This window comes from Pygoscelis adeliae, unplaced genomic scaffold (assembly GCF_000699105.1).
Source record: "Pygoscelis adeliae isolate BGI_AS28 unplaced genomic scaffold, ASM69910v1 Scaffold7, whole genome shotgun sequence".
Lineage (NCBI taxonomy): Eukaryota > Metazoa > Chordata > Aves > Sphenisciformes > Spheniscidae > Pygoscelis > Pygoscelis adeliae.
Genome location: NW_008825268.1, coordinates 104,849 through 125,363, shown reverse-complemented (window position 1 = coordinate 125,363; position 20,515 = coordinate 104,849). Strand labels below are relative to the sequence as shown.

General features: G+C 47.1%; 1 protein-coding gene across 1 annotated transcript in view; it reads left to right on the top strand.

Annotated features, from left to right (window-relative positions):
• The window catches only part of COL6A3 (collagen, type VI, alpha 3), a 64,099-nt gene extending 47,687 nt beyond the window's left edge, over positions 1-16,412 (top strand). The window contains exons 36-44 of the mRNA XM_009329627.1: positions 21-514; positions 1,171-1,270; positions 1,772-2,470; positions 3,724-3,832; positions 4,585-4,865; positions 6,145-6,405; positions 8,219-8,293; positions 15,283-15,453; positions 15,659-16,412. Of these exons, the coding sequence (XP_009327902.1) occupies positions 21-514; positions 1,171-1,270; positions 1,772-2,470; positions 3,724-3,832; positions 4,585-4,865; positions 6,145-6,405; positions 8,219-8,293; positions 15,283-15,453; positions 15,659-15,699 (2,231 nt within the window). The 3' untranslated portion in view covers positions 15,700-16,412. The remainder of the gene's footprint in view (positions 1-20; positions 515-1,170; positions 1,271-1,771; positions 2,471-3,723; positions 3,833-4,584; positions 4,866-6,144; positions 6,406-8,218; positions 8,294-15,282; positions 15,454-15,658) is intronic.
• Positions 16,413-20,515: the final 4,103 nt, after the last annotated feature.

Below are 20,515 nucleotides of genomic sequence, written 5' to 3'. Positions count from 1 at the left end.
CCTACACATGTTTCTGGCAGGTCCCAAGGAGTGCTCTGTCTTCCCAACTGAGCTGGCCTTTGCTATCGACACCTCCTCGGGAGTCATGAAGGATGTTTTCAACAGGATGAAGCAAACTGTGCTCAGAGTGGTCAACAACTTAACCATCGCTGAAAGCAACTGTCCTCGGGGTGCCCGGGTGGCTCTGGTCACCTACAACAATGAGGTCACCACAGAGATCCGCTTTGCTGATGCCAGGAAGAAATCGAGCCTCCTCCAGCAGATCCAAAACTTCCAGGCCACACTGACCACGAAGCCACGCAGCCTGGAGACCGCCATGTCCTTCGTGGCCAGGAATACCTTCAAGCGTGCCCGAAGTGGCTTCCTTATGAGGAAGGTGGCTGTCTTTTTCAGCAACGGGGATACGAGAACCTCCCCGCAGCTCAACGATGCCGTGCTGAAACTCTACGATGCCGGGGTCATGCCTGTATTCCTCACCAGCAGGCAGGACCCGGTTCTCACCAGAGCTCTGGAGGTTGGGGTCATTCACCCTTTCTTTCATTTTCTGCTCATGACCTCAGTCTGGTTTGCTGGGGACATTGATGGTGTTTGCTCCTACAGGCAGTGGTTGACTTCCACAGGCCTTTCAAGTGCTTAGCGCTGAGAAAGCATTGTTGGCCAAACTCATCCAGCATGTCTATTAGGAGAGAAATCTAAAACACAGCGCATGCTGTGAAACGTTAGTGAGGTTATGATGAGTCATTTGTTTCCCAGACCATGGCTCCAGGGTGCCAGGTGTGGTATGAAACAGAAGAAAAGACAGTCCCCATAGCAAGAAGGGTCTGACAGAACGGCAAAGGGTGGGAAGGTGGAAGTTTGGTAGCTTTGTTGGCCCAGGGAGAGTGGACGTACAGAGATTTAAAGCAAAAAAAAAAAAAAAAAAAAAAAAGGCCCAGACGAGCATGCTGAGCACTGGTTCAAGTGCTTGACCCTTTTCTTGCAGTTTATGTCTCTAAACTAGTCCCACTAACTGATGTTGGGGGCATTAGGCTCCTCCAAATGGGATCCACCAAAAACAGCGTGCTAAGTAGAGAATCTCTTAGAGTTGTGGATTGCCCTCCCCTACTTTGAGCTGAAAATGACAGAAGGCAGCATTACTAACACCATGTTTTTCTATTCGCATCTAACCAGATCAACAACACAGCGGTTGGACATGCAATTGTTCTTCCAACCAGCAGCAGTCAGCTGAATGAAACTATCCGGAGGCTCTTGACTTGTCACATTTGTCTGGGTAAAGCATCCAATTTCTCCTCTAGACAGTGCCAAATCTTTCTGGTTGCACAGCAGTCAGTTGTCAGTGGTGCAGAAGGGAAGCCCAGTTGGGAGTCAGCCCTTTTGCTGCTGAAGACAAGGGATTCATATTCTTAGGCTGAGCAGAAAACATTGGCATCGTGAATGAGGCTTGCTGGGCATTCTCCACTTTGTAAAGAGAAGCTCCTTTTTTGGCTGATTCCTGCTTTTACAGCCCAAATACTGATAGCTAAACACTCTAAAATATGGCCTTCTGCCATTTATGACAGAGTACTTCAGGGCTCCCTTTGGACAAAAGAGTGCATAAAAATACTAAATGCGTAACTAAACGTGTTTTGGGATGAAATGACTTTGGTGTCAAGTAATGGACCAGTGAATGTCCATGGCTTGGTAATATTTCATATGACACGAGATTTTTACAATGAGGAGGGAGGGTCATCTTAAGTTCCTCCAGGTGAAATCTAGTGTATTTCTTCCCTAGATGTGTGTGACCCTGATCCTGTCTGTGGTTTTGGTAGTCAGAGACCTGTATTCAGAGACAGAAGGGCAGCCCCAACAGATGTAGACACTGACATAGCCTTCATCATGGATAGCTCAGAGTCCACCACCCCTCTGCAGTTCAACGAGATGAAGAAGTACATTTCCCACCTCATAAGTAACCTGGAAATCAGCTCTGAGCCAGAAGTATCTCAGCACCACGCAAGAGTGGCAGTCCTCCAGCAAGCTCCTTATGAATATGAAACCAACTCAAGCTTCCCACCAGTAAAAACTGAGTTTTCACTAACTGATTATGGATCCAAAGAGAAGATCATTAACTACCTTCACAACCAAATGACCCAGCTCCATGGCACGAGGGCTATAGGAAGTGCAATTGAACACACAATGGCTCATATTTTTGAAAGTGCACCAAACCCTAGGGATCTAAAAGTCATAGTTCTGATGATGACCGGAAAAGTGAATAAACAAGAACTTGAGTACCTGCAGAAGGTTGTTACTGATGCAAAATGCAAAGGGTACTTCTTTGTTGTCTTGGGCATTGGCAGGAAGGTGAATGCCAAGAATATCTACAGCCTAGCTAGCGAGCCAAACGATGTGTTCTTCAAACTGGTCGATAAACCAGGAGAGCTTCATGAAGAGCCCTTACTACGCTTTGGGAGACTGCTGCCATCTTTTATCAGAAGTAAGTATAACATCCTGCAGCCAAAGTATTATGGAAGGGGCAACATGTGACCTCAGAGGGGTTAATCTGCCAGGTTTGGTCTACCTGCCTGTTGGTTGAGTGGGCTTTAGCCTGACCACCTCTTTGGGCAGCGAGGCCCACTGAAGTTAGTCTCTTTTTATATGTTCTGTACTGTTTGGTCTATTTGTTGCTGCTCATAGGTCTACCTAGTTGAATATGTCTGGGTTTTGTTCACTTTGGCCTCCCCAGCACATTCCATGCAGTCTGTTGGTCTGCCAAGTAGAGTTTGCACTTCTGTCTGGTTTGACTTGGTCTCCGTGGGCTCACCTGTGGGATCTGACCTAATCCTGCCTGGCTTGCCGGTCACATCTGCAACATATCCCATAGGGTCTGGTCCTGCTGGGGCTCTTGGCTCTCTGCAGCCCAGCAGCCTGCTAACACTCCCCCCGAGCTCCCTGAACACCCAGCAAATCTTTCTTCCCAACTTCAGCATAAACATTATGTCTAGCAGGCATTTGGATGGCTCAGGCTGAGATCTGGAGTTGCTGTGTGCAGATTTAAGGACCAGATAAACAGGATTCTTTGCTCAAGGATAAATCATGCTGCTGTGTTTGGGATGTGCAGATTGTGCCTTGAAAATTTGCATCTCAGCTTAGCTAGAGACCCCAGGCTGGATCTCCAGCTAAAGCCAGCTGCCAGAGATCCTAAACAGACCTGGCCAGTAAAGACAAGAAATCGGCCTTTTCTAGGAAAGATAGTTCTATCCAAAAAGTCCTGAAAATCAGTCTACTGGGCTAATAAACCACTGATTCAGGAATGTCTTGCACTAAATAGGAAGCAAACATGAGCACATCTTTCCCTGGAAATAAATGTTTAGGTTTTCTCAGTTTGCTTTTTCCATTTACCACTTACAGGGTTCCTGGAAACTTCTAACTCTTGAAAAAATATTAACTGTGTGGTTGGAAGTGCCTTGTTGTAAGAAAGCTGTTTACATGTGACAGACTAAGACATACAGCCCTCTGGTATCTTGTAGTTACTGCCTCTCATGTTTGTAAATTGGAATAACAAATCTCCCAGCCCATGATGCTGCAGTAACCACACCAAATGTCAAAAGATATTCCATAGCTTTTATCAGAGCAAGCAAGAAGACAGGAGGTTTTTTTAAATCAAGAAGAAATATATGTAGTGTGTGGTTCGTAGGTAACCACCATCCTCAACACCAGTGTTTAATGCCAGGCTCTTTCTGTCTCTAGGTGAGTTTGCTGTCTACCTGTCTCCAGAGTTAACAAAACAGTGCAAGAGGTTCCAGAGTGATCAGCAAGCCAAGAGCCAGAGCCCCGGGCACGCTGGGCACAAGGCAGTGTAAGTGGTGGTTTGTCTGCGAGAGAATGAGCTTTGCTAACAGCCTGTCTGGGGGAGAAGCCTTCACTTCCCAGTCCCTGTTTGGAAAAAGGAAGAAAAAGCAACTTCAATGCTAACAATCAGGATAATCAGCATTTTACTAGTTCCTTTAGTGCTGTGTCAAAAGAGCAACAGATATATCTACTAAAGAAAGGTAGACACGTACACATATAATTTTAAATTTGGGTTAAATTTCATATTTATATATGTATAAAGGATATGAAGGAGGTATATGCTACTGTCGTCATGTAGGTCAGGAACTCCAGAAATTACTATTAATTTGGGATTTTCCACTCAATAACTATTTTCAGAGGCTGGGCTGCCCTGGACTATCTGATATTTGGGATCCATCATAGAATATATCCTAATATTTTCTGAACAGAAGTGAAAGCTTGTGTCACCAAGACTCACTCATCACTGGCACAGAGCTGTTCTGGCTTTAGAAGGTCAAGCCCCTTGAAATCAGGCATGCTACAGATCTATCTAATGAGTTCACTCTTATGTGTGTAAAGTTGGTGTGTAGACAGACTTGTGCCCCAAGTGATAGGCAGTGCTCTGTGGCACTTTTCACTGCTTGGCTGTGGGCATATCTAAAGCCGACAAAGACTACTTACCTCGAGGGGGTTCTTGCCAATGTCAGCTCCTCTCCACTTCCAAAATTCTGCTTATATAGGGGGAAAAAAAAGCCATATCAGCTGCTTTTGCTTTGACAGGTACGTGGCACCCAACGCGACCATAAGCCGGACCCTCAGTGCCAGCACCACGGTCAGTGCGAGCATCAAGCCTGTTGCAAGCGCCAACGCCCGTGCCAGAACCACCACTGCCAGTACCACGGTCCAGACCAAAGCCACCGACCAGACCACAGCCAGCACTGTGGTCCAGGTGAACACCACTGCGCAGAGCACAGCAAGCACTGCTGCCCACGCCAAAGCCACCGGCCGCACCACTGCAAGCACCACGGCTGCTGCGGCAGGTGGCAGGAGAAGACAAAGCGGTACGTGAAAGGCTCTCCCCACGTGAGCAGTGCCTCTCGCTTGTCTGTACCACAGTGGGTTGTGGCTTTCTTTCCTCCCTGAGAGGATTATTCCTATGGGAAATGCCACTAAGAGGCCAAATTTCGTGCTTGCAGAAACAAGTTTTTAGGTGCAAAACTGGAAATCTGCACTGGGGGGTTAAGGCTTTGTCAACTTGTGTTGAGAATTTTGTGCAAAACTGGGTGAGGGACAGCCTGCCTCTAGGCAAAATACAAGCAGGACATCTAAACATGAGAGAATCCATCATCTGCTGCCTGGCTCAGTAGTACAGCAACAAAGCACTTCTCTTTCTAGTGTGGCCCATTTGCTTTCTATGTTTTCCTTGTAGTATTACCCCTTGGCTAAGTTTTGCTATTTATGGTGATTCATACAATGACATTGTTTTAATTCTCTGTTAGCTAATATAAATAGTTAGTTCAACACTGAATCAGTGTGGAGACCTATTTGGGAATGCTAAAGCTCTTTCATGTGGGCACAGTTCACGTAAAGGAGTTTTCTCACGTGTTATTGCAAGGGGCTGCAGGCAGCTCTGCACTAGCTGAACAAGTAGCAAAGAACATGTGTCAAAGCACAGGGATGCTTAACCAGTCAATGAATGTATGTCCCCATGTAAATAATAAATAAAAACCAATAAATAAAAGCAATCAGCTTTTGCAAGGTTAATGCTTTCATCAGCTTGTGGGGAACAAACATTTCCAGGTGTTTCTTGCTCCACTGTTGCTTCCAAGCAGCGTTTATAAAGGTCTTATCTGATACTCTGCCATAGCAGGAAAACCTTTCCCTATTAGCTTTTTTGACCTGTCTAAGGTTATGTTTGATCTTAAGCAGCCTTTGCTTGAAGATCTTTAGCAGTTCAGTGAATCCATTGCACCCAGAGAAGGATCTGACTGAACACGTTTACAGTTGTTGGGAAAGTTGTGCTGGGAATCACAATTCAGGCTGTGTAAATTTTGTAAAAAAAAAAAAAATTGATTTGCTAGATTGCAGCAGATTATTAAAAAATAAATAAACCACTTGGTAAATCATCTAGGCTATGAAAAAAAAGCCTCCCTGCAGTGTGCTGGGTTGGGCAACTGAGATAGCGAAGTTACAACCTGGTTTGCACATGCCACAACTGGCTGCAGACAACTTTTTTTGCTGTGGACTGGGGAGGAGACCCTGCAGCACTGAGACACTTTTTCCTTGAGACCTTTCCTTTTCAAGTCCTTGCTTAGTGTTTCTTCTGATTTTGCATTGCAGCAAAGACCCACGACATCCAAATCACAGATGTCACCGAGAACAGTGCCAGGCTGCGCTGGGCCAGCCCTGAGCCGCACAACGCCTACGCTTTTGATATCACCATCACCTTAGCACATGACCACTCTCTCGTACAGAAGCAAAACCTGACCGGCACTGAGCACGTCATCCGAGGACTCAGAAGCGGACAGAAATACCTTGTTGTCATTACCGGCTACCAGAAATCCCAACCCAAAGTAACCTACACAGGGACATTCAGCACAAGTAAGTACCTCTTGAGGAAAACACAAACATTTATTTTTTCATAAAATGGACACAAAAAATGAAAAAAAAAAATGGAAGGCATGGGGAATCAGTTGGTACCAACAATTCCAGCCCTGGCAATACTCAGTTGTGTCACTGCGTGTCTGGCATCCTCCAGACCAGCAGCAGGACTTGGTTATGAAATGCTGCAAATATGTTTCTTTGGCAAATGCAAGCTGACACTTCGGTGGTGTTAAATTGACACAGATTGTGGGAGAATTAAAGCCAGTCCCAGAGGGGGATTTGTCTTATTGTCCGTGCAGGAGGCTTTGTGCAATGGCTTTTGGTGGGGTCCAGCTGGCACTGCTGCAATTAATAATAAGAGTCAAACTGGGTTAACACAGAGTAAATACAGTCCAGCCTGATTGCAAAATAAGCAAGAAAAGCTTCTTCTCTGATTGCCATTTCCATGCTACCTATCTGCTTTGCATACTATATTATCCAAAAAAACCCACAAAGAAGATATTAAACGGAGGGATTAATCCTTTGGGGATCCAAGCTCCATGTGTACAGATCACGTGTAAACCTCACCAAACTCTTTGGCATGGCCAAAAGTTGCTATGTAAGACTGAGCCAATTTTTTTTTTTTATATATAGTTTGGCATAGAGGTGACTTGGCTTGGTGGTGTGGAGAAGTTTGCACTGGTCCTGCCAGTGCTGCATCTGGCTTCTTCTGGCACTTCAGAGCCAATTTCAGTGCCCGCAGAGAGCCTTTCCATTGGCTTCAGTGGGTTTGGATCAGGTCTGAAGTCTCTTACCTTCGCGAGCAATAAATGTGCCCACAAAAATGTTGAGAAAAGACATCAATGTGTAGAAGTAATATTTGCATGTGCTGAGTTGGAGCTCTCAATGCCCGGGGAAGCTGCGTTTCCCATACAGTAAATCTCAAACGGAAACAAATTGGGCAGGCAGTGGTGATGCCACCTATGCCCACAAGCTGTGACCTGTACACGGGGTAGCACTGTCCCCTTTACCTGCACCCATACCCTCCACCAGGGAAAAGCAAATCCAACCCTTTCTTTGTCTGCAGCCCCCACCTGCCCTCCAGCCCCACGGAAAATGAGCAACGGGTTGCCCTGGAAAGGGGCATGATGCAATATGGTGCAGTCATGCAGGGCATGATGCAATATAAACCATGATCTCCTTGCCATCACAAGGGATTTCTTCCTCTGGTGACAGTCCTCAACAACAGAGTTCCTAGAGGGATGTGAGGCTGTGATGGGAGAAATGTGGTCAAGGAGAGGCGTGCGATACATGGACAGTTCTTGAGGGCTGCAGGGGAACAAGAGAAGACCCATCATGGACTATTTGCTCCCCTGGAGGATGCCTTTTTTCCCTGCCGTCTCTAAGGCCAGAGGGGCAAAGCTAAACTGGCTACAGAGAGGCCACATCTGCTCCTCCAGAGCCCTCCAGTTGCGTTCTGTGGGGTGAGCAGGGGCCATCCAAAGCAGGGTCGTGTGGGGCCATGGGGATGCTCCTTCACAGTCACCCCTGAGGATGAGCTCGACTGTGCAGTAGAGCCGCTGGCTGGGGAGAGCAAGGTGAACCCATCTGAGTGTGGCTGGGTGGTTGTGGGTTACTCATCCCATCAGCTGCCTCCAAAAAACATTTCTGAAATGTATATGCTAGGGTATACAGATCTAGACCCGACTCCTGTGACTTGTGTGTGTCCCCTGTGCTGGAGCTGGGGCGAGTGACTTTGTTTATGGCTGTGCCGAGGGCGCTGCTGCAGGTCCCCTTCCCCTTGGCTGACCTTGCTGTTTCTTCCCCCCAGAGACCCCAGCGCAGCCCAAGGTGTCCCTGGCCAACATGATGCTCAACACCGAGCCGCTGGAAGGACCTGAGAGTGGTGAGTATGGGCAATGGTGGGAGTGCTGGGCTGGGGTCTCTGCCAGAACCCTCACCAAGAGCCTGGCCATTTGCACCGGTCTTCCCCTTGCCTGCTCCCAAACCTGGCCTTTCTCAGACCCCTGCTAGTACCAAAGGATCTGTGAGTCCTTTGCTTTGCAGAGCCAGCAGATCATGAGCTAGATGACAGCCTTGCCCATGCAGACCTGAGCCCTGTTTTGGGGTCTCTGCCCCATGCTGGATCCAGAGCCCCCTGAAGTTGCTGTGATCTTCATGGGGGACTCAAACCAGGTCCTGTTTCCGTTGCAAGGATGGGAGATGAGCCAGGGCCCAAGCGCTGGCTGCTCTCCAGGGACAGGCTGTGCCCCATGGCCTCTCTGGCACACGTGGATGCAGAACATCACCTGATGCTTGTTCACACTCTCACTCCCCATTTGGGGCAAAGAATAGGTCTTGGCTCCTTGGTTTAACACACAGCTCTCAACAAGGGCTTGACCAACAGCCAGGGATTGCAGGGGAGTTAGTGTCAAACATTTGCATAAATTTGGCTAATTGGTAGCCTCCCTCCAGTTTCACCCATCTGCCCATCCCCTGTTTCTCTGCCACCAGTGGTGTATGTAGTAAACTGCTAAATGAGCAAGCTGTCACCTCCTACTCTGGTGTTAATCCCGTTAACCTGTGTTAATAACCCATAATCACTATAGTTGTTAATACGTCATCTCATTGCTTTTGTTGACATCAAGCTCATTATATCAGCGCTATTACACTCAGTTGTACCGTAAGTGCCAGGCTGCAACCGTTCCTCCAAGGGTCTGGAAGGGCTCTCAGCCTTCATAAAATAGCACAGCCCTGTCGCAGGCACCAGCTACGGATCTGGCATCCAAAACTCATCCCTGAATCATCACACTGATGTTTTTCTTTAAGCATTTTGCTTGCACTGTGGCTCATTTTCTTCCTGAGGTGATTTGAAAGCATGAGATGTTGCTGCTCAGTGCATGCAGCCAACGAGAGTTGCAAAGCTGCTGTTGGGGCCTGGCTGCTCGTGTTGAAAGGGATGAGCAGGGACCTCATGCCTGGCTGGTGGTACCAGCGGAGCTTGCTGCAGCAGAGGGGCCAAGGGCTTATGCTGGGCAGGGACCATCTCATTTCTGCTTTGCTGCATGTCCCATCATCCCACAACTTCCCATGCGTTCCTACTCATTTGGTCCCTCTCCCTGGCACTGACATCCCCTCTGAAGCCTTCAACAGGCTTGTCCTCACCAGGTGACATGCACCCCCATGGCTTTGTTTAACCCCCTGTGTGCCAGCCCTTTGGAAACAAGGTGTGCAGATTTCTGTAGGTCTGCCCGAAGGAAAACAGATGTACTGTGTGCTCACTCTGTGCTTCAACGCAGACCTCTCGATCTCAGCTCCTCTTGTTGACCCACTTGCAGCAAATGTCTCTGCCCGAGGATTTATGGCAGCTGGCAATCTGGGGGAAACATTCCCCGAGGATGCTAATCTGAAGTTTTTCAACAGGCTAAGGACATTAAACAGGGCAGGGGATTTGGGATGGGTTGTTTAGCTGAGTATTCTCTAGTTTTCTGTGCAACAGGAGAGACCCGTGCATAAATCTTCCGACAGACCTCAGAGGAAGCCCCAAATTCTGCCCTCCTTATATAGGCAAAGCAGATGCTAGCACGGATGGCCTATCTTTGCTAATAAAAACTCTGGGATTTGAACCTAAATTATAATTTCTGTGCAGGAAAGGAACATATGTTTAAATCCTCATCAAGCCTTAAAGTCTACCAGGTGCGGCTTGCCTTTAGAGATAAAATAAACACACTTAAGGATTAAAAGTTACTGCCAAGACAAATAGCTTTGAAAATAGATGGGGGGAGTTGTGTGAGGGCCTGATCCTGTGTGCACCGGCGGGGAGTAAGGGGCTCCCACCACCTTGGTCCAGAGACTTGGGGTTTGGATGTGTGATGAAATCAGGAGCAGGGAGAGGCAAGCTGGAGGCTGGGGAAGGTTTGCATTCAGCAAGAGAAATCACACGACAAGGAAACGCCACCAGTCCTGTACTGCGCTTTCTTTTCTTTTTTCTTTTAAATCTCTTAGCTTTTTCAGCTTTTAACCCTTTCAGAGTCACTTAACCTTTGCACCTTTTGACATGCAGATTGGCCAGACCCTTGCTTGCTGGACTTTGACATGGGCATGCAGTGCAAGGACTATCAGATTGTGTGGTTCTTTGACTACAAAAACAAGATCTGCAGCCAGGGTTGGTATGGTGGCTGCAGTGGTAATGCCAATAGATTTGAGGCCGAAGCTGAGTGCATTAGCAAATGCTTAAAACCATGTAAGTACCACATGGGGATTAATCCTTTTGTATTTTATCATATTGTCAAATGATGTTTGGATCGGAGAGAAAACATAGTTTAAAATCCAAACCCGCGCACTTTTTCCTCCAGCAGCAGCTGAGAAAGCCATGCAGCAGCCACCCCTTGAGAAAAGATTATTGTCAGGTAACACCCCCAAAAAAAAAAAAATCACAAACCAAAGCAAATCCATTATTTCACCTTGACCATTTCATAGCATGCATCCAAGCTTGTCCAATACAAGATCACCAGTAGTATAGACTTGGTTTTCATTTGCTCCTTGACATGACCACGCCCTACCATCTGCTTTGCATGAGTGCATGCACCTTGCATGCGTGTTGTCACACCAGGACATGTTGTGTTTGCACGACCTGAGTGCAAACCATAGCTATATGGCAAAATCACGCACTGGATTTCGTGAGAAGCGTGGGGTTGCTGAACTGGAGCAGTTTCTATTATCACTGCATGACTAAGGAATGCCACCGCTCAGTGGTGTGCCTTTGCTGAGATGCAAAGAATTGCAAACGTTTCACTGCCTGTAACCAAAACACTTGATGGAATATTACTCCACGGGGCTTGGATCTTGTGTGCAGATGTTTTCCTTTTGCATCAAAAGATAAAAATCAAAGTTGAGGGTGGAGCCCACAGGAAAATGGCAATGACCTCCTCTCCTCAAGGAGTTTCTGAGATTAAGGGTTTGCATTTACAAACCTCTTCAAGACCTGGGAAGGAAGTAGAGACTTGCAATCACCTGTGTTCATTCAGCGACGGCTTGGGATGGGAACCTGACCCCAGCAAAGCCTTGCTATCATAGCAGCCTCCCCCTTCTTAGTGGTGTCTCAGGGCCCTTTGCAGAGATGAAAGAGAAACCTAGGAGTGAAGCAAGCTCTGGAACCTAATGGCAGGGCTTTAATGCCCTTGTAGGGGCATGACAGGGTTTGAATAGGCAAATTAAGGACACCTCCCACCCATTTGATTTTCTTAGGTCTTGATTTTTTTTAGGCTCCTTAAATCAGACTCAGGAATTTTTGTCACTGACAGCCGTGCAGCCTGAGTCCAGCTGTGGGTGCCCCTGCAGAAACATGCAGGCAAGCAAGGAGGAGGAGGCCACCACCAGCCATGGAGATGCCTGGGGCAGCAGCTGCTTGCAAACAGAGGTTGCAAGGTGCTTCTGGGCTGCAAACGGGCATCATGGACAAAGATCCATTGGTTGCAGTTTGAGGACTTTTCAGCCAGATGAAGCAGCGTATGGCTTGTGCAGAAACCTGTAGCTTCAATCTAGAGCCGGATTTCATCCTCACAGAGCAGGGAAGCCTCCCTGATGTGTTTTTCTCCAGAGGGCGCGTGTTTCTGCTAGCCCCATCCCATAGACCAGCCCCTTCTGATCATCGTCACATGCCTTGATGATGTTTCCAGCAACTGTTGTTCAGGCTAAAGTGATATTTCATGAACTTGGCGCCGTTCTGCCCTGGGCAGATATTCAAGAAAAGCAACCGAGAGGCCTTGGAGGGACGCTCATGTCTCTGCCCACCCCGCCAGGGTCCCCCGCTCTATTCACCACTTTATTCTCTTTTTGTTTTCTGCAAAAACAGAGCTTGAATCCACAATGGAAAAAGAGACTTGGAAGTTCACGTGCAGCTTAGCTTTTAAAATGCTGTGTGTTGGGTCAGGCCCTTGGTCAGCCCAGGTACCAGGTACCGGAGCCAGGTGCAACACAGAGAAATGAGTTGGTCTCCCAAACCTTAGGGCTCTTTGGGTGCAAAAATGTGCACCAGACCCACCTCCCATTTGAAGCATTTTAAATGCTGTGATAACCTTTAATTATTTAAATTTTATATATATATATATTTATAACCTTTAATTATTTTTAATATATATTTTGGTAACTTCTAATTATTTAATTTTTTTATATATCTATATATGTATGTGTATATATATGTTGTAGGTTTTTTTTTTTTACCATGAAAAAATTAAATGTAAGTGCAACTGAGGAGCCCAGACACAATTTCTCCACAGGATGAATTAAAACCCCAGCTTACGGTGGCTGCCTCCATCTTTTGAACCTGCCAGAGCCAGCCACAGCTTAAAACACATTTTAGCCTCCCTAGTTCTTGCTCTCCATCAGTTCTTTGACGTTTTTGGATAAGCTTGTGTTTCATTTATTGTGGTTTGGGCTTGGGGTTTTTGGTAGTGGGGGGAGGTTTTGGTTAAAAATGCCATCCAGAGCAGCTGCTAGGTGGTGTTTGATGGTGCTCTGAAACTGGAGAGTGGCACAAGCCCCTGTGGTGTGAATATTAGGGCAGGCAAAATGAACATTACAATTCAAGTGGATTTTCAGCAGCTTTCCTGAAGCCAGATCTGCCTCTAAAGTGGTGGTTGAATTTCCCTCTGCATCTGCTGATCCTGAAGGCTGCTTCCGCTCGCAAGGGGGGGGGAAAGCAGGGCTGCCTGGACTCTGTGCCGCAGAGAAAAATTATATTATACCTCTCATCAGCTGAATGTTTTGATTACTGGTTGGATTTCCAAAAGGGTACATGGGATTTGGGGTAGAGTCATTCTTGTATTCACATCTGCTGGCTTTCAGTGGTTTGGAAGGCCGGAAAAAAGGGAGATGGACTTTGGAAAAAAAAAAAAAAAAACACCTGAATACTAAAAGGCAAAAAGCCTGCCAAAGGCATCGGGAAGCTTTTGGCTGTAGGAGCCCGAAAGCAAAGCTGAATTGGAAGGTCAATATTGATTTCAAATTCCAAAGAAAAACCGAGATTAAAAAAAGAAATCCTGCTTCAAAAAGCTGCATTTAGAACAGGACGAGGGGCAGGAGCATCCTTTCAGACGCCTCCTCTCTCGGAAAGGACATATTCCCCGCTCCTCCTATCTAAACAGTAAAAGCACTGCACAAACAAACCACCTGATCTCCTTCACGATAGCAGCCGTGTGGACCACTTGAGTCTGACCCCTTTGACCACAGCGTTGTTCTGGCAGCTATCTGTTCAGTCGCTCACAGCACGGAGGGAAAAATGCAATTAAAATGAGCGGGCAGAAAGAGTTTAGACATTTGGCAGGGGCTGCCCAGAAGCATGCCTGACATTGGTCTGGGCATTTCCACCTTCCCCCTGGGAGCATCCCGGCCTTGCTGCAGCGTTCCTGGGCTCTGGGCAGCCGCCAGCACCAGCCGCAATTTCCTTTAAAGTAAACCCGCTGCTGGGGCTTTCTTATTGCCTAAGGGTCATTGCCAGACCTACTTTCTAGTCGGGATTTCAGGGATAATCTTCTGCACCCTTCTTCTCATGAAAACTTTAGAAGTGTTTAGCATGCCTTTGTCCTCATCAGACCCCAAAGAAACTTGCTTGCAAATATACCTTTTTATGTATTCACCCTATAGCTATATACTCTTTCCTATATTCACTATATATATTCCCTGATATTTGGGACTATTAACCACAATTTAAGAGACAAGTCCTTTAAGTACCTTGATTTCTGGCACCTGGTTTACAAAAGGCATGATCCTAAGACAAGATTATCAGAAGATAACTTCAAGACCTGAATTTCCCCAGCAGTCATTGCTGGTGTACTCTGTATACATTGATTTATCTTTGCTTTTGGAAAAAAAAAAAGAAGGTAGAAGATTTTTTTTTTTTCTTAATTAAAAAAAGGGTCCTGGTTGCAAATACTCCTCTAGTAAGAGGAACTCCACACTTTGCCTATCTGACTCCCCCTCGCCCCCATTCATTTTTCAGTGCTGGCTGTTTTACTGATACTTGTTTGACTGATGACTTAATGATTTTTACTCATGTCCAACACTGGACACCAGCAGCTTGAAGCCGTACCACTGACAAGTGGCAGTGATGAGCGTGATACCAGAAATTTCTGGGATCTGCCTGACTCAGGGCTATGGTAACAAGGCTTTTCCAGGACTATGATGGCTGAGGGTTACCCTGCGCTGAGCAGAGGTGGCATGAGCTGCTTTTGCATCCCTGCCTGCAGGGGATGTCTTGTTTGTGACTTGATGGTAAATTAGTGGCTAATACTAGATTTTTTTACTGTTTTTATTAATTTATTTGGCAATTTCATTTTAACACTTCCAGGTACGTTGTTAGTTTGTTCCCTGCTCACCCAGCAAGGAATGCAGGATACCACAGGGCAGTGTTGTGGTAGGTTCAGGAGCACCTTCACATAGAAGATTTATCTTTTCAGGGGAAGCCAGTATTTTTAATAGGAAAATGATGGTGCAAACACTTTTTCCCTTGCAGCCCAACCAGTCCCCTCCCAGTTCCGAGACCTGCCAACTAATTCCCTGCAAATCCAGGGGATCTGCAGACAAGCGCTGCCGTGCAGCACTCTTCCTTCATCTCAGCATCGCTCTGGGGCTGCATGACAGAAATAGGGCCGAGGGCTTGTGGATGAGGGCTGGTGTCCTCTTGGGCAAAGACATCCAAAGAAAGACCTTCTCTTTGCAAACTAAGAGGTGGATTTAGTGACAGGAGCCGCACAAAGTCTATGCTGTGATTGCCCTTTCTGAGCTTGCATGCCAGCCCTGCTCCCAGGCATTTCTCTATCATGCACATTCATTCAGAGAGACTGTGTTTCACCCAGGACTGCTATTGCTGACTCTTGCTCCTGCTTTTACCCATAGTCATGGATATCTGCCGGCTGCAAAAAGACGAGGGGACCTGCAGGAACTTTGTGCTGAAATGGTACTACGACCCCGAGACCAAGAGCTGCGCCCGGTTCTGGTACGGTGGCTGCGGAGGCAACGAGAACAGATTTAACACACAGAAAGAATGTGAAAAAGTTTGTGTCTCTGGTAAGCAACTTACGTGCGGCTGGAGAGGGGACTCCTGGCATTTCCAGTCTGGTGCACGGCTGTAGTGACCTTGGTTGTGGTGCTCTGCACTCCATAGCAAGTCCTGACAATTAACTCCATTTATCTTCCCTCAATATTCTGCACAGCTTCCCATGCATGGAAAAAAACCTCATTTATTTTCTCTTTCTCCGTCAAACCTTTTCAGGTAACATCAACCCTGGCGCGGTGACGATGATAGGAACATAGAGCCAGTGACCTGTTAACACGTACCTCTGAGACAGCCAGGAGCATCAGCCGTTGCCACCTTACCCCTATAGAAGCTAAGGGTATAGACTACCTTGCACTGTACTATTTCATGCTTTTAACTTCCAAGCAAACCTTGAAGAAAGTGTTTTGCTGCATGACCTATCAATATGGTGCTAAACTGTTTGTGGACTGAGTGCTACATGTGTCCGGGTTATATTGTATAGCTTCAACATTACCAAATATTTACCTATTGCAGATTGTTATTGTCTCTGAACACATCTCTAAATTACCCTTTCCTTCTGATTCTGGCAGTCTGCCTATCTAAGGCACCGTAAAAATGAGATAAAAAAAAAAATTCACTGCAACTGTTACATGCTTGCTTTTATTGTTTTCATAACTGAGCATAACTTTACAGGGAAAGCCTTTGTGTAGGAGAGTAGCTAATTCTGATAAACAAGTGGTTCAATTTTTCATTCTTCCTTTTTTTTTTTTCTTCCTCCTTTTGCTGGATTAGATTTCAAACTAGATCTCTTGTATGCATTTGTAACATATGTGGCCAACCGAACTAGCAAGGAAAAGGAAGCAAGGTTTCTGAATGCAAATGCACTGCTGGGACCAAGGCCTCAGTTAACAAATTTTTAAATTGTGGTGTAGGATGCCTCTGGCATTCTTCTGATGTTATATGTTTTATAAAATACAAAGCAAAGCAATTTGGGGAGGGGGGGCGGTGGGTGGGAGAGGGATTTTATTTTTATTGTGGATTCTGTGTCAGGAAGTCTATACAAAGAACTTTTAAATAAAGTCTAATGGAGGTTTTGAGAAATGTATGTTTTTGTCTTTGTAAAAACCATGGTGGGCATCAGTGGAATCATTTTCCAGGGTCTGGAAGCCATTTCTTTGGAGGGAAATCCCAGTGGTCCTTATACAGAGGATGGATGTAGTATGGATATTCAGGGGGACATCACTGAGGTGCTGCTGGTGTCATGGTTTAACCCCAGCTGGCAACTGAGCACCACGCAGCCGCTCGCTCACTCCCCCCCAGTGGGATGGGGGAGAGAATCGGAAGGGTGAAAGTGAGAAAACTCCTGGGTTGAGATAAAGACAGTTTAATAGGTAGAGCAACAGTCGCGCACGCAAGCAAAGCAAAACAAGGAATTCATTCCCTACTTCCCATGGGCAGGCAGGTGTTCAGCCATCTCCAGGAAAGCAGGGCTCCCTCACGCGTAACGGTTACTTGGGAAGACAAATGCCATCACTCCAAACGTCCCCCCCTTCCTCCTTCTTCCCCCAGCTTTACATGCTGAGCATGACGTCATATGGTGTGGAATGTCCCTTGGGTCAGTTGGGGTCAGCTGTCCTGGCTGTGTCCCCTCCCAGCTTCTTGTGCACCCCCAGCCTGCTCGCTGGTGGGGTGGTGTGAGGAGCAGAAAAGGCCTTGACTGTGTGTAAGCACTGCTCAGCAATAACTAAAACATCCCTGTATTATCAACACTGTTTCCAGCACAAATCCAAAACACAGCCTCATACTAGTTACCATAAAGAAAATTAACTCTATCCCAGCCAAAGCCAGCACAGCTGGTAACCTGGAATTTTCCAGTTTGGAAAAAGGTGGAAACCGAGATGTCTTGGTTGTGAAATCTCCATCCTGGAGAAATTTAAAGTGCCCCACACTTTGGGCTGCCACTTTCTGAAGCATTTCAGGTGGGTCTTCAAGGACCATGACTTGAGACACTCCACATGTTGTACATGATGCCTTTGAAAGCAGTCCTCCCAACAGGATTTGCCTTCCATAACACCATTTACAAGACTAAATTAAGCTGACCAGACACCTCAGGTTCCCTGTTCAATGCTACACATGATCCACAGGGGTCCAAGAGGCTCACCTTGACTTGTCCAGGTGAGTGGGGCTGCAGATTCATTGTGGCAAGGGGAGCATGTAGGGCTGCTCTGGGCTTTGTCCCCCGGGGATTTACATTTTTAGGTGTCCCAGCTTTTCTGCCATTCCTGACACGTGGAGCAGCCCAGCTCCCAAAATTTCCCATCAGTACCAAGTCACTTGTGCAGGGCTCGGGGACGACAGGGACACTGCTCAAGTGGGGATGAGCTGAGCCCTGGCAGCCGTGCTTGGGAAGCTGCACTGTTTATTTGGCACCCTCTCCAAGCACATGACAAGGGCTTCATTATAAAAGAGGGGAATAGGTAACTTTTTTTAATTTATCATTATGATTGGCTGTTGCAATGGCTGCACCCAGCTGTGGCCGCTCTGGAGGACAAGGCAGCCTGCCCTGCATTTCACTGTGCACGGGGGCATGCCCAAGACCTCCTTTTTTGCTCTCATGGGGTATAAAAGTTGCAGCTAGGTTACAGTGACCCACGAATCATCCTTCCTTCCAGCCTCCCACCCCTCTGCAGCACGGGAGAGGTTTTGCCAGTGCTGGTGCCGCCTCCGTTTCCCAGGAAAGCTACATTCAATGGACCATGCAGCGCTCTGGGATGCAAAGGCGCAGGCTGGGCTTTCACAGCGTGCTGGGGAAGCAGGCAGCTTGGGAAGGGGCCCCCCCATCCCCTCCCATCCCCTCCCATCCCCGGGGTTGCGGGGCGTTGCAGTCGCCTCTCCCGAGCCTTTTAAGGAAGCATGTTATGCCCCGGGCCCCCGGCCAGCGGCCACGCGGGGTTACACATGGAAGTCAGCTGCAGCTGGGAGCGCATCTGCCAGCGTGGCTGCGGGACCAGACCAGGAATAAAAATAGCTCAGCCCGGCCCGGCAGAGCCCCGAGCAGCGTGCTCCACTCCTGGCTGCCGATGGTTAGCCCTGACATCTGTGCCCCGCTGCTTTTGGGTTGGCCTTCACCATTCATTAACATCCCCATGCTGTGGATCCAGCTGGCATCCTCCTGGTCGCCAAGCCCCCCATGTTAGTGGAGGGGGTTGCTCCCCTAATGTGTTTTTTTCAGACAAATTAGCTCTGGCTAAATTATTCCCATCCCTTTGTGAAACCATTGCTTTGCAGCATCCTGAAAGAAACATGAGCACTGCGTTGACGAACTCAAGAGAGATGTGATGGATGTATGTGCTGTAATCCAGAGGACACAGTCCTTTAAGCAGGACTTCTTATGCAGACATCCCATCTGAATCTCCTGCATCAAAAATGCCCACAACTTTGAAAGGTACAGCGTCAGTCTTCCACCCCTGCCTGAGGGTGAAACAGCAAAGACGTAAAAGCCGGACTCAAGCCCAGCATTTCCCCATAAACTGAGGGCACGTTGTGAAATAAAAGAGCTTCACTGGAAGCAAAGTGTCCTGGTGAAGACTTGTTCTGTGGTCTAACACTGTTTAGAAAGTCTCTCTGTCTTTTGGCATGAGCCCTGAGCGAGCCACTGGAGGACGTGTCCCATGGTTGGGCTGATGCTCTCAAACCCTCGGGCTGTGGCCCGAACAGGACTTGCATGCCTAAAAGCCTGCTTTCTTGAGGCACATCAAGCCTAATAAAAGATATTATCGCTCCCTATAAACTGCATCTCTTGTAGCCAGACCACAACAGCTACATCACTTCTGCTAATTGCCAAGACATCTTGTAAAAAAGTTCAGCATCAGCGGAGAGGGTAAAGTGGCATCCTCCTCCTACTCTGACCTGCTCACATCTTCTTTTGGATAGGCTTGGCCACATGTTTTAGCATAACTCGCCTGTGGGACTCATGCCCTGAAGCACTTTGAAGTGGTGCTAGGAAGGTCTGACCATCGACATAGGCAGTAGGGGTGGGATATGGTTGCCTACATCTAGGCATGATGTGTCATTTCTGAAACTCTCGGGCACCAGTTGCACAATGCATGTGGGGTCTCTATAACCTTTACCATGTCTTCCAACCCCACGCAGGTATTGTCAGCCAACATTGAGCATCTTGACTTGTAGCAGGGGCCCACATTTAGACAACGAGAACCCACTCCTAAAAGGAGGTGTGGATGCAGGAGGGAATGTAGGACTTTGTGGCTTCCTCTGGGCAACCTTAGTGGGAAATACTTTGTGAGGAGGGTCACCAGTAAAATAAAGGCTGGTAGCTCTGCTGCTTGGGACAGAATTAGCATTAGGACTTGAAGACAAAGCATTAAATCCAAGATTTGCTTGAACTTCATGCAGGTCTCCAAGGCAGGATCAACCCAACCTACATCAGCCCTGCAAAGTTTTGTCTAACTTGTTCCCAGAAAACTCCAGAGATTTACGGCAATTGCCCTAAAGGGTGAGGAGTGGACAGTCCCTGGGACAACTATTACATGGCTTTTGCAATAACCAGTCTCAAATCTCACTTGCTGTAATTGAAACCCGGAAGGTTTTGGATGAACATGCTGCCCTTGGATGCAAGTGAGCTACCAGTCTGTTGGTGAAAATCACAGGGTTCAACAGCAGAGCAGAGACATGACCTTTTATGATACTGATAGTATCATAAAAATGAAGAATAGGACATGTAGCAGAGTTAAACATTGCAGCCAGACCTTTAAATTTAGGATAGCACCGGCATTTGATGCTTGGTTAGGTTCTGTTAATGTTGTAGCTTTGCATTTAATCATAGCCTTCCTGGGAAACCTTTACAAGGAGAGGCAAAGTGGCTCTGACGCATTTTATTAGCCAGTATTAAATTTATTACATCAGTAAAAGAAGCCAGTCTAGAAGTATATAGATGTACACATGTACCTGCCTAACTCCTTTCAGTTAAAGTGGGTTTTCCAACAATGCCACGCCAAAGCAATGCCCTACACCTCGAGTGTTGACATTGCAAGGTCAAGAGTTTAAGGAAAAGGATGTCTTCCACACCAGGCATTC